This window comes from Mustela lutreola, chromosome 11 (genome assembly GCF_030435805.1).
Source record: "Mustela lutreola isolate mMusLut2 chromosome 11, mMusLut2.pri, whole genome shotgun sequence".
Classification (NCBI taxonomy): Eukaryota; Metazoa; Chordata; class Mammalia; order Carnivora; family Mustelidae; genus Mustela; species Mustela lutreola.
Window position 1 is genome coordinate 38,796,790 of NC_081300.1, and position 12,506 is coordinate 38,809,295.

General features: G+C 35.8%; 1 protein-coding gene across 2 annotated transcripts in view; it reads left to right on the forward strand.

The window, feature by feature from the left end:
- CCDC178 (coiled-coil domain containing 178) overlaps window positions 1-12,506 on the forward strand; it is a 442,908-nt gene that overhangs the window by 118,190 nt on the left and 312,212 nt on the right. For both annotated transcript variants that reach the window (XM_059140259.1, XM_059140258.1), the window contains 2 exons: window positions 4,672-4,767; window positions 4,919-5,055. In XM_059140259.1, coding sequence (XP_058996242.1) covers window positions 4,672-4,767; window positions 4,919-5,055 — 233 coding nt within the window. The remainder of the gene's footprint in view (window positions 1-4,671; window positions 4,768-4,918; window positions 5,056-12,506) is intronic.

A 12,506-nucleotide genomic window follows, 5' to 3' on the forward strand; every position in this document is an offset into this window, starting at 1 on the left:
TTAACTATCAGAAAGGATGAATCCCCAACTTTTGCATCAACATGGATGGGACTGGAGGAGATAATGTTAAGTGAAATAAGTCAAACAGAGAAGTCACTTATCAATGGTTTCACCTATTTGTGGAACATAAGGAATAGTATAGAGGACATTAGGAGAAGGAAGGGAAAAATGAAGGGGGAGAAATCGGAGGGGGAGATGAACCAGGAGATGCTATGGACTCCAGGAAACAAATTAAGGGTTTTAGAGGGGATGTTGGTGGGTAGATGGGTTAACCTGGTGATGGGTATTAAGGAGGGCATGGATTGCATGGAGCATTGGGTGTTACACAAACAATGAATCATGGAATACTACATCAAAAACTAACAATAGATGTATAGTATGGTGACTTAACATAATAAAAAATAACACTACACCTTAATTATTTATCTTTCAAATAAATTCAGAATTAAACAGTTATTAGCCACTACTAACAATATTAAATATTAATAACTTTATGTATGCTGTTTTTATGTGCTGGTTCCTTGTAAATGCAAAATTCTCAAAATTTGGATTGTTGTGTCAGACAAAACTAAGTGTATTTTTCAAGATAGATATTATTGAAATATATTCTGAAAATTTGCTATGTATATTGTGCACATGTATGTGTATGTGAGCAATATAAATGTCTGATTTCTCACTTTTCCCAGCACATAGGTGTTTTAAAATCAAAGCAACTTAATTGTTGGGTAAAGCAGTATTGGATTAATTTTCATTTCCTGTCTGGGAGTGAAGTAAATTCATTTTCATTTTCTTTTAATTAGCCATTCACATTTCCTCTTCTTTTACTTGCAAAGATTACTATTCATGACATACCATATAATTTTAGATATTCCAGTGATGAGCATTTTCAAAGTTATGTGTATATTACCATTTATATTAAGAAAGCAATTAGCACACAATGATTTCATGTGTGATTCCAGGGACTTTATTGCTTAGGGCAGGGGTAAAATATTAGTACTTATTCAAAAATTGCAGGATGTAAGAATTATACTGTAGTAGTTAAGGTGTGCTCATAAGCATTTCATAATTTCACTTCCTGAGCTTGCCGACAAACACCTATCAGTGGCATGGTAATACAGATCATTAATTTTGACCTGAAGGCACTGAATTTTCACTTTAATGCCCTGGAAAATCTACTTCTAAAAAATTTATGATTGTTTGGCATATGAAATATGTATAATTTTAGGCATCAGAGCTATCACATCTGATCTAGAAAGCACATTAGAAACTGGTTTGGGATATATTTATGATTTTTGTACTTCCTGTAGATTTAATCCTAGATAAATGAATGAAACAGTTCACACATCTGTCCCACAGATGTTTGGGATACCTGAGTGGCTCATTCGGTCAAGCCTCCACAACTTGATTTTGGCTCAAGTCCTGATCTCAGGGTCCTGAGATCATTCTGAGATCTACTCTGTGCATGGAGCCTGCTTAAGATTCTCTCTCTTTCCCTCTTCTTTTGCCCCTCTCCCCCTGCTCAGGGATGCATGTTTTCTCTCTTGCTTTTTCTCTGAAAAAAAAAAAATTATGGATGTTTAAGTGTAGAAATAAAGATACTAGTGAAGAATGTAATAGAATCAGTTACATGTCTTTAGATAGGTATGAAAACCAAATTAAAACATTTCCTAAAAGTTTTTTACTAATGTTTACAAGCAGCAAAGAAAAATTAGTGTGGAAGGAATTTGATTTTTATTAGATTTTTGGATTTTATGAATGGTGAAGAAATATCTAATTTATTATGTATTCTAAGATTAGTCACAATGGTCATAATTATTAAATAATCCACGATTGTCATGTTGAAGCACAAAAAATAGGGAGCCTATCAAAATGTTAGAATAGACGGATGCTCAAGTGTATGTACAGAGTGACACAGAATGAAAATGCTGAGACTTTAGAATTATGTTTTTAGCATTACAATTAACTTCAGAGTCCAGATCTGCTGAAGCAGTTAGTAAGACATTTATCAAGCCCGCTACCAGGTGACTGGGAGTTTCAAGGATATAACAAAATGATTCATTAAATGCCTATGTCAAATAACAATTCGTCTTTTACTTATAGAGATAACCAAATATGTAAAGAAGTAATTATTTCTGGTAAAAAAGTTATCATTCACTGCAAAATGATGAATTTATGCATGGTGAATTCTTTGCTACTGTGTACAGATAAAGAAAATACAAATGTATTGATGACTTCTTGACTTCTTGAGAAACAGCAGTAAGTCCTGAAATCCATGTTTTTAATTAAGCACATATGATGCTAATGCCATAGACAGATGAAAGAAAATAACTAGTTACATATATTCAAAAAATTGTCAAGAAAGGCAAATCCACCCACTATTCTACTCTTGAATAGTCATATTTAAGCCATTGCAAAATGAAATTGAACTTTTAGGGCGCCTGGGTGGCTCAGTGGGTTAAAGCCTCTGCCTTCAGCTCAGGTCATGATCTCGGGGTCCTGGGATCGAGTCCCGCATCGGGCTCTCTGCTCAGCAGGGAGCCTGCTTCCCTCTCTCTCTCTGCCTGCCTCTCTGTCTACTTGTGATCTCTCTCTGTCAAATAAATAAATAAAATCTTTAAAAAAAAAAGAAATTGAACTTTTAAAATTATTAATCAAATTAGTTAAAACCACCAAATACTCATATGTGCTCTCAGATTTGTAAATGAATGTTCAACCCTTAGTCTTCAATATGTGCTTTTTAAGAAACTCACATCCTATTAATTTATAAAAAGAGCTTCAAGTATTCCTTGGTGAAAAATTCAGGCTTCTGGATTACTTTATGGCTGAGAACTACATTAAAAATTAGAACATTTATAAAGGTATTTTCTCATTCAAAACAAAATGTCCTAATAGAATTCTAATAGGTGAAACACATTAAAGAAAAAAATCCAGCAAAATTGAAGCCATAGAATAAACCTTTTAATTATGTCAAGGAGGAAATATCTCATCGTCTGAGTAATTTGGTTACAACCTTAAGGAATACACTCAAAATATGTTGCATTATCTAAAAATGCTTGACTGATAGTTTTATCTTGATTATTTCCCAACAATGGTAGTAATGGGTGGGTAAGAAAGCTTGTACATCACTTAGTAACTGGACAGTTTCCAAAGAACAATTCTGGAAGATATTTCAAAGCCTTCTTGAAACTAAAAATTATAAAATACTTATTTTTATTTGGGTTAGAAATATAATGTTCAGTTAGATGGCAAACATTAAATATACAGGTAAATTTGTAATTCATTGAAATGCTCATCTTCAAAATACAACACCAATTCAAATATTTCTTTAATTACTGATCGGAATTCTATGAAAAATATATTTAGTACTTTCTTAGTAACTTGAAGAATTTAATACTAGTATTTTATTTTTAGATTATTTAATAAATTCTTTTTATTTATTTTTAAAGTTGTTTCCCTTTATGGTATATGATGTTGGATTTTTAAACTTCCAATAATAGTAGTTTCCTTTTTTAAATGATTGTTTAAATAAACATGTGACTTGCCTTAAGAAAATTATTAAATGAATAGTAATACAGATGGTATGATATGTAATATGTGTAAAATAATAAAGAGGGTTCTGAAATGATTTGAGAAACTATGTCTTATTATTAACTTTGTCATTAATTTTTGGATCTGTTGCCTCTTAACTATGTTGTTTCTTTCTAAAATTGTACAGTTCAGTGGTTTTTAGTATATTGACAAGTTAAGCAACCATAATTGTAGGATAACTGACAGTTCATTCTATTAAACCTTTGCATGGCTTATCACTCTTTTCGTGTGGGTCTTGATTTAAGCTTTTAAAACAGAATTTGTGTTTGCTTTATATAGGTCTTCCCTTTTATGTTTAATTATTCCCAGATATTTTTTTATTTTTTGGCCAAAGTTTTTAAATATTGTCACTATGTTTTTAAATAGATTGTTACTGTTATGGTTAAAAGCTATTAATTTCCTTATGCTCATTTTACCAAAGTCATACATTGTAGTTTAAAATAAAATCTTCTGGTTTTTCAAAGTGTTCAACTGTATCATCTAAAGTTGAGGGTGTATTGTCTATTCATATTCAACATTATAATAACTTTTGGTTTTATCATCCAATTGCATTTAGTTAAATTTTCCAAAACATGATTAATAATAATGGTGATAAGAGATAATCTAGTCTCATTATTCAGTTCAGTGGGCATGCATTTAGCATTTTATGGTTTGATATTTTTTCTTCTCTGTATTGTATTTGCATAGTTTTTCCTTGTACTAGCTTAAAAATTATTGAAACTAGATAGTGAATTTATCACATAGTTGTTCTAGAGTGTTGACCATATTCGTGTTATTTTTTCTTTCAATTTTTTAGTGTGATGAAATATGATTTAAATTTTCTAATTTTTATAAGTTCTTACAATATAACTAAAATACATTCTATTTTATTCTGTTTAACTGAGCACTGTTAGACTTGATTTGCTATATTCTATTCAGAGTCTTGCATCAATTTTTATAAATGGCAACAACCTATGATGTCATACTATTTTAATCAACATTTATTAAGTTACGATAAGTAGATAATTTGAAATATTTCTTACTTTAAAAAAGAACGGGAAGGTTCATAATTCATTTATTTTTCTCTATATATTTTTTTCTTAGGTCGATGATTTAAAAAAAAATTATGATCAACTATCCTGGAAGAAAAAAAGTTTTGAAAAGGAGTATCTGAGTGTACTTAATGATTATTATGCCGCAGTAAGTTGACCTTTCCCTCCTTCTCCCTAGAGTTCTATTCTCTATTCCTAAATACTAACTCATGCATGTAAAAGTAATTTCATCATTGCACATGTTTTTCTTCCCAAGATACAAGACATATATAAATGATTCTTTTATTCTTTTCTTTAAGAAAAAATCATGGGATATTGAGCTTTCTAATATTGCAAGAGACTTTTCAGATATTTCGATTGCAAATGCTCAATTGGCAGAAGAAAACAAAAAGCTTGCAACTGATATTGAAACAGTGGCAGGTTTAATCAATGAAAGGTAATTATGCAAATACAATTTTCATTTTGATATAACATATCCAATATGTTAAGTATAATACATCTCTTCATTTTTGTTCTCCTGAGGTGATATGGTAGTTTTTGTGATTATCATTAGCTTAAATTTTGTTTACTTCTATTAGCCTTTTTTTTTTTTTTTTTTTTTTGCATTGGCGTGGCGAAGCAGAGTGAGAAGGAGGGAGGGAATCTTTTTTTTTTTTTTTTTAAAGATTTTTTTATTTATTTGACAGAGAGAGAGAGAGATCACAAGCAGGCAGGGAGGCAGGCAGAGAGAGGAGGAAGCAGGCTCTCCGTGGAGCAGAGAGCCCGATGTGGGGCTCGATGCGGGGTTCGATGCGGGGTTCGATCCCAGGACCCTGGGATCATGACCTGAGCCGAAGGCAGAGGCCTTAACCCACTGAGCCACCCAGGTGCCCCGGAGGGAGCGAATCTTAAGTAGGCTCCACTCCCAGGGCAGAACCTGACACGGGGCTTAACTTCACAACCCTGAGATCATGACCTGAGCTGAAATCAAGAGTCAGAGGCTTAACCAACTGAACTACCCAGGTGCCCCTAGATGTTGCTTGGTGTTGCTCTTTAAATCACTCTGAATCCCTTTAGAGGTTATCAAAATGGTGAAAAAATGATCTAATAATGAGTTTTATTCTCACCCCTATCACCTCCTTTTGACATATCCTCTTATACTCAAAGACACTTTAAAATTAAAATAAAATATGTTTAACTAAGCTTCTGCTGTCCTTGTCAACCCTCTTTCTAGCCACTACTAGTTTTCTTAGCTCAGAAACCTATGGTTTTCTCGCTTCCTTTTTCTATTTCAATCCTCATATTCAACATGATAATAACGAATGTTCCACAGGCTAAATACATTTTTATCTGTCTCACGACTCCACCAGCACTCTGGTAAGAGCTATCATCATGTCTTATGTGAATTTACAGTGACTTCCAAAGCTGGTTTATTGCAGTCATTCTGCTCTCTTTCTAGCCCGTTATCTACACTGTGGTAGGTACATTCTTTTCTCCTTCCTCCCTCCTTCCCTCCCTCTCTTTTCCTTTCTTCCACTCTCCTTTCCTCTCTTTCCTTTCTTCCTTCTCCCCTCCCTCCCCCCGCTTTGCTTGGCTTGCTTTGCTTTTCCTTCCTTCCTTCCTTCCCATAACTGTGATCCATTTCTCTTCATACCTGCATTAATGTTAACAGGAATGAAGGGACAAAAATGCCTCCTTAACCTCTCCTACTATATCCCTGAAGGTGGGCATATCTGCCTGTGCAGTCTCATAGCACACATGCTTTACCCTTATTATGCAGTTCAAATACAATGGCCCTACTTGATCTTCTCTTATTTGCCATATTTTCTCCAGCCTATATGGCATTTTTAAAAAGATTTTAATTATTTATTTGACAGAGAGAGAGAGAGAGAGAGAGAGACGGCAAGAGAGGGAGCACAAGCAGGGGGACTGTGAAAGGGAGAAGCAGGCTTCCCACTGAGAAGGAGCCCAAGGTGGGTCTCCATCCCAGGACTCTGGGATCATGACCTGAACTGAAAGTAGAGGCTTAAAGACTGAGCCACCCAGGCACCCCCATGTGGCATTTTTATGCTATTTCCTTTTCCTATGGTATTTTTCCTGTTCCTTCTTCCCAACATTTAACCTTAAGACAGTTTAAGAGTTAGTTCTGAGAAGCTTTTCATTGACTGTCCAGTTAAATCCAATTTGTCTATTATGTGTGTGTCTGGCACACCTACTTTTCTCTATTTCTCTTGCCATATTTGGAATTTTGTTTGTGTGAATATTTGACTTTTGTTCATTCTCTCAAAAAATGAGATCTGTGGGTACCTGGGTGGCTCAGTGGATTAAGCCGCTGCCTTCGGCTTGGGTCATGATCTCAGGGTCCTGGGATCGAGTCCCGCATCGGGCTCTCTGCTCGGCAGGGAGCCTGCTTCTCTCTCTCTCTCTGCCTGCCTCTCTGTCTACTTGCGATCTCTCTCTGTCAAATAAATAAATAAAATCTTTTAAAAATAAAAAAAAAAATGAGATCTGTGAGGGCAGGCATAGGCCATGGCCATATTTTCTTCACTAGTGAATCCACATCTTCAATCATAGTGCCTGATACATACTATGTTATCCAGTTAAGTACTGAAGGGAGGGAAGGAGGAAAGAAGGGAGAAGAGTAATGATGATATTTGATGATTATGTAGGAAGATTGTTAAAATTTTTTATTGATCATTTTATCTTTGGAAATGGTAGAATGAAACATTTGTGAGATTTTTCTGTATGTTAAAAATACTTTTATTATATTCAGTTAGCCAACAACCAGTATATAATTAGTTTTTAATGTAGTGTTCAGTGATTCATTATTTTGTTTAACACCCAGTGCTTATCACAACGTGTGCCCTCCTTAATACCCATCAACTGTTACCCCATCTCCCTACCCCCTCCTTTTTGTAGTCCTCAGTTTGTTTCTCGGAGTCCAGAGTCTCTCATTGTCTCCCTTTCTGATTTCTTTCCATCCAGTTTTCCTTTCCTTACCCTAATGTCCTCTTCTTTTTTAAAAGAGAACAAAAGGGGGTGCCTGGGTAGCTTCAGTGGGTTAAGCCTCTGCCTTAAGCTCAGATCATGATCTCAGGGTCCTGGGATGGAGTCCTGCATCGGGGGCTCTCTACTCAGCAGGGAGCCTGCTTCCCCCTCTCCCTCTACTTGCTTCTCTGCCTACTTGTGATCTCTATCTGTCAAATACATAAATAAAATCTTTTAAAAAAATAAAAGAGAACAAAAGGAACTATTTTATAAAAGATAATTTAAAATTGTACTTTTTAATATTACTATACTTTATTAAGAGAACCAGAGGAGAGAAAAAATTTGAAGTTAATGAGAAGACTCCTCTGGAAGAAAAAAAGGGAGTGTGAGGTTAGCATTTATTAGATTATCCCACAGTAACACACAACCACCCAATCTTAGTGATATGCAAGTATAAAAGTTCATTTCTCACTAGCATTGCAACTTAGCCCTGTTTATGCTTCATGTTATTTCTACTTCTTAGATTCAGAGTGAAGGATCAGATCCTTCTAGGGCAAGTTGCTCTGGTAAGCACAAGTTCATTAGTGGGATCACTTGATAGCTCTTACAGTTTCTATCAGTAGATGATAAGTGTTTCTTCTGCTCAACTCCATTGAACAAAGCAAGTCCTATCGCCAAGCCCATGTCAACAGCGTGGTAATCTAATCTTCTTAAAAAGAGAGTGCATAATTGAGAGCACTGATACAATCTATCACATGTAAGGAGAATGTAACCCTGGTTAGAGGAAAGGATTTCTATCATATGCTTTGTGCCTGTCCAATTAATACCTTAGATATTATTTAATTACTTAACTTTTCCTTCAAATTTTTACTTGAAACTTAAAAAATAAATGGGTGCTTTTAATAGCAGATTATGTAGTGCTCAATAGAGAATAAATGAAAGATTAGTGATATGCAGGCAAGAAAAAGTCAGGTCTACCACATTTAAAAAATTTTTTTATTAATTAATTTATTTTTAAATAAAAATATGATATATTTTTATCCCCAGGGATACAGGTTTGTGAATCACCAAGTTTACACATTTTACAGCACTCATCATAGCACATACCCTCCCCAATGTCCATATCTCCACCACCCTCTCCGTCCACCCTCCCCCCAGCAACCCTCAGTTTGTTTTCTGAGATTAAAGGTCACTTATGGTTTGTCTCCCTCCCAATTCCATCTTCTTTCACTTTTTCTTTTCCTACCCCCCAACCCTCCCACATTGAATCTCCACTTCCTCATATCAGGGAGATCATATGATAGTTGCCTTTCTCTGATTGACTTATTTCGCTAAGCATGATACCCTCTAGTTCCATCCACGTCGTCACAAATGGCAAGATTTCATTTCTTTTGATGGTTGCATAGTATTCCATTGTGTATATGTACCACATCTTCTTTATCCATTCATCTGTTGATGGACATCTAGGTTCTCTCCATAGTTTGGCTATTGTAGACATTGCTGCTATAAACATTCGGGTGCACCTGCCCCTTAGGAGCACCACGTTTGTATCTTTAGGATATATATCCAGTAGTGCAATCGCTGGGTCATGGGGTAGCTCTATTTTCATTTTTTTGAGGATCCTCCACACGGTTTTCCAGAGTGGTTGCAACAGCTTGCGTTCCCACCAACAGTGTAGGAGGGGTCCCCTCTCTCCGCATCCTCACCAGCATCTGTAATTTCCTGACTTGTTAATTTTAGCCATTCTGACTGGTGTGAGGTGGTATCTCATGGTGGTTTTGATTTGTATTTCCCTGATGCCGAGTGATATGGAGCACTTTTTCATGTGTCTGTTGGCCATCTGGATGTCTTCTTTGCAGAAATGTCTGTTCATGTCCTCTGCCCATTTCTTGATTGGATTATTTGTTCTTTGGGTATTGAGTTTGCTAAGCTCTTTATAGATTTTGGATACTAGCCCTTTATCTGATATGTCGTTTGCAAATATCTTCTCCCATTCTGTCAGTTGTCTTTTGGTTTTGTTAACTGTTTCCTTTGCTGTGCAAAACTTTTGATCTTGATGAAATCCCAGTAGTTCATTTTTGCCCTTGCTTCTGTTGTCTTTGGCTATGTTCCTAGGAAGAAGTTGCTACGGTTGAGGTCAAAGAGGTTGCTGCCTGTGTTCTCCTCAAGGATTTTGATGGATTTCTTTCTCGCATTGAGGTCCTTCATCCATTTTGAGTCTATTTTCGTGTATGGTGTAAGGAAATAGTCCAATTTCATTTTTCTGTGTGTGGCTGTCCAATTTTCCCAGCACCATTTGTTGAAGAGGCTGTCTTTTTTCCATTGGACATTCTTTCCTGCTTTGTCAAAAATTAATTGACCATAAAGTTGAGGGTCTATTTCTGGGCTCTCTTTTGTGTTCCATTGATCTATGTATCTGTTTTTGTGCCAGGACCATGCTGTCTTGATGATGACAGCTTTGTAATAGAGTTTGGAGTCTGAAATTGTGATGCCACCAACTTTGGCTTTCTTTTTCAATATTCCTTTGGCTATTCGAGGTCTTTTGTGATTCCATATAAATCTTAGGATTGTATGTTCTATTTCTTTGAAAAAAATGGATGGGATTTTGATAAGGATTGCATTAAATGTGTAGATTGCTTTAGGTAGCATAGACATTTTCACAATATTTATTCTTCCAATCCAGGAGCATGTAACATTTTTCCATTTCTTCATGTCTTCCTAAATTTCTTTCATGAGTACTTTATAGTTTTCTGAGTATAGATTCTTTGCCTCTTTGGTTAGGTTTATTCCTAGGTATCTTATGGTTTTGGGTGCAATTGTAAATGGGATTGACTCCTTAATTTCTCTTTCTTCTGTCTTGTTGTTAGAATAAAGAAATGCAACTGATTTCTGTGCATTGACTTTATATCCTGACACTTTACTGAACTCCTGTACAAGTTCTAGCAGTTTTGGAGTGGAGTCTTTTGGGTTTTCCACATATAGTATCATATCATCTACAAAGAGTGAAAGTTTGACTTCTTCTTTGCTGATTTGGATGCCTTTAATTTCTTTTTGTTGTCTGAATGCTGAGGCTAGAACTTCTAGTACAATTCTGAACAGCAGTGGTGATAACGGACATCCTTTCTGTGTTTCTGACCTTAGCGGAAAAGCTTTCAGTTTTTCTGCATTGAGAATGTTATTTGCAGTGGGTTTTTCATAGATGGCTTTGATGATATTGAGGTATGTGCCCTTTATCCCTACACTTTGAAGAGTTTTAATCAGGAAGGGATGCTACACTTTGTCAAATGCTTTTTTAGCATCTATTGAGAGTATCATATGGTTCTTATTCTTTTTTTATTAATGTATTGTATCACATTGATTGATTTGTGAGTGTTGAACCAATCTTGCAGCCCTGGAATAAATCCCACTTGGTCGTGGTGAATAATCCTTTTAATGTACTGTTGGATCTATAAGCCAGTATTTTGGTGAGAATTTTTGCATCTGTGTTCATCAAGGATATTGGTCTGTAATTCTCTTTTTTGATGGGATCCTTGTCTGGTTTTGGGATCAAGGTGATGCTGGCCTCATAAAATGAGTTTGGAAGTTTTCCTTCCATTTCAATTTTTTGGAACAGTTTCAGGAGAATAGGAATTAATTCTTCTTTAAATGTTTGGTAGAATTCCTCTGGGAAGCCGTCTGGCCCTGGACTTTTGTTTGTTTCGAGGTTTTTGATGACTGTTGTAGACATTGCTGCTATAAACATTCGGGTGCACCTGCCCCTTAGGAGCACCACGTTTGTATCTTTAGGATATATATCCAGTAGTGCAATCGCTGGGTCATGGGATAGCTCTATTTTCAGTTTTTGAGGATCCTCCACACGGTTTTCCAGAGTGGTTGCAACAGCTTGCGTTCCCACCAACAGTGTAGGAGGGGCCCCTCTCTCCGCATCCTCACCAGCATCTGTAATTTCCTTACTGGCTATGGGTCTGTTCAGGTTTTCTTTTTCTTCCTGGTTCAATTGTGGTAGTTTATATGTCTCTAGAAATGTATCCATTTCTTCCAGATTGTCGGATTTGTTGGTGTAGAGTTGTTCATAGTATGTTCTTAAAATTGTTTGTATTTATTTGGTGTTGGTTGTGATCTCTCCTCTTTCATTCATGATTTTATTTTTGGGTCCTTTATCTTTTCTTTTTGATAAGTCTGACCAGGGGTCTGTCAATCTTATTAATTTTTCCAAAGAATTAGCTCCTAGTTTCATTGATTAGTTCTACTTTTTTAGTTTCTATTTCATTGATTTCTGCTCTGATCTTTATGATTTCTCTTCTCCTGCTGGGTTTAGGCTTTCTTTGTTGTTCTTTCTCCAGCTCCTTTAGGTGTAGGGTTAGATTGTGTATTTGAGACCTTTCTTGTTTCTTGAGAAAGGCTTGTACCGCTATATATTTTCCTCTAAGGACTGCCTTTGTTGTGTCCCACAGATTTTGAACTGTTGTGTTTTCATTATCATTTGTTTCCATGAATTCTTCAATTCTTCTTTAATTCCCTGGTTGATCCATTCATTTTTTAGAAGGATGCTGTTTAGTCTCCATGTATTTGGGTTCTTTCCAAATTTCCTCTTCTGATTGAGTTCTAGCTTCAGAGCATTGTGGTCTGAAAATATGCAGGGAATGATCCCAATCTTTTGATACTGGTTGAGACCTGATTTAGGACCCAGGATGTGGTCTATTCTGGAGAATGTTCCATGTGCACTAGAGAAGAATGTATGCTTTGGGATGGAATGTTGCTTTGGGATGGAATGTTCTGAATATATCTGTGATGTCCATCTGGTCCAGTGTATCATTTAAGGCCTTTATTCCCTTGTTGATCTTTTGCTTGGATGATCTGTCCATTTCAGTGAGGGGAGTGTTAAAGTCCCCTACTATTATTGTATTATTGTCAGTGTAT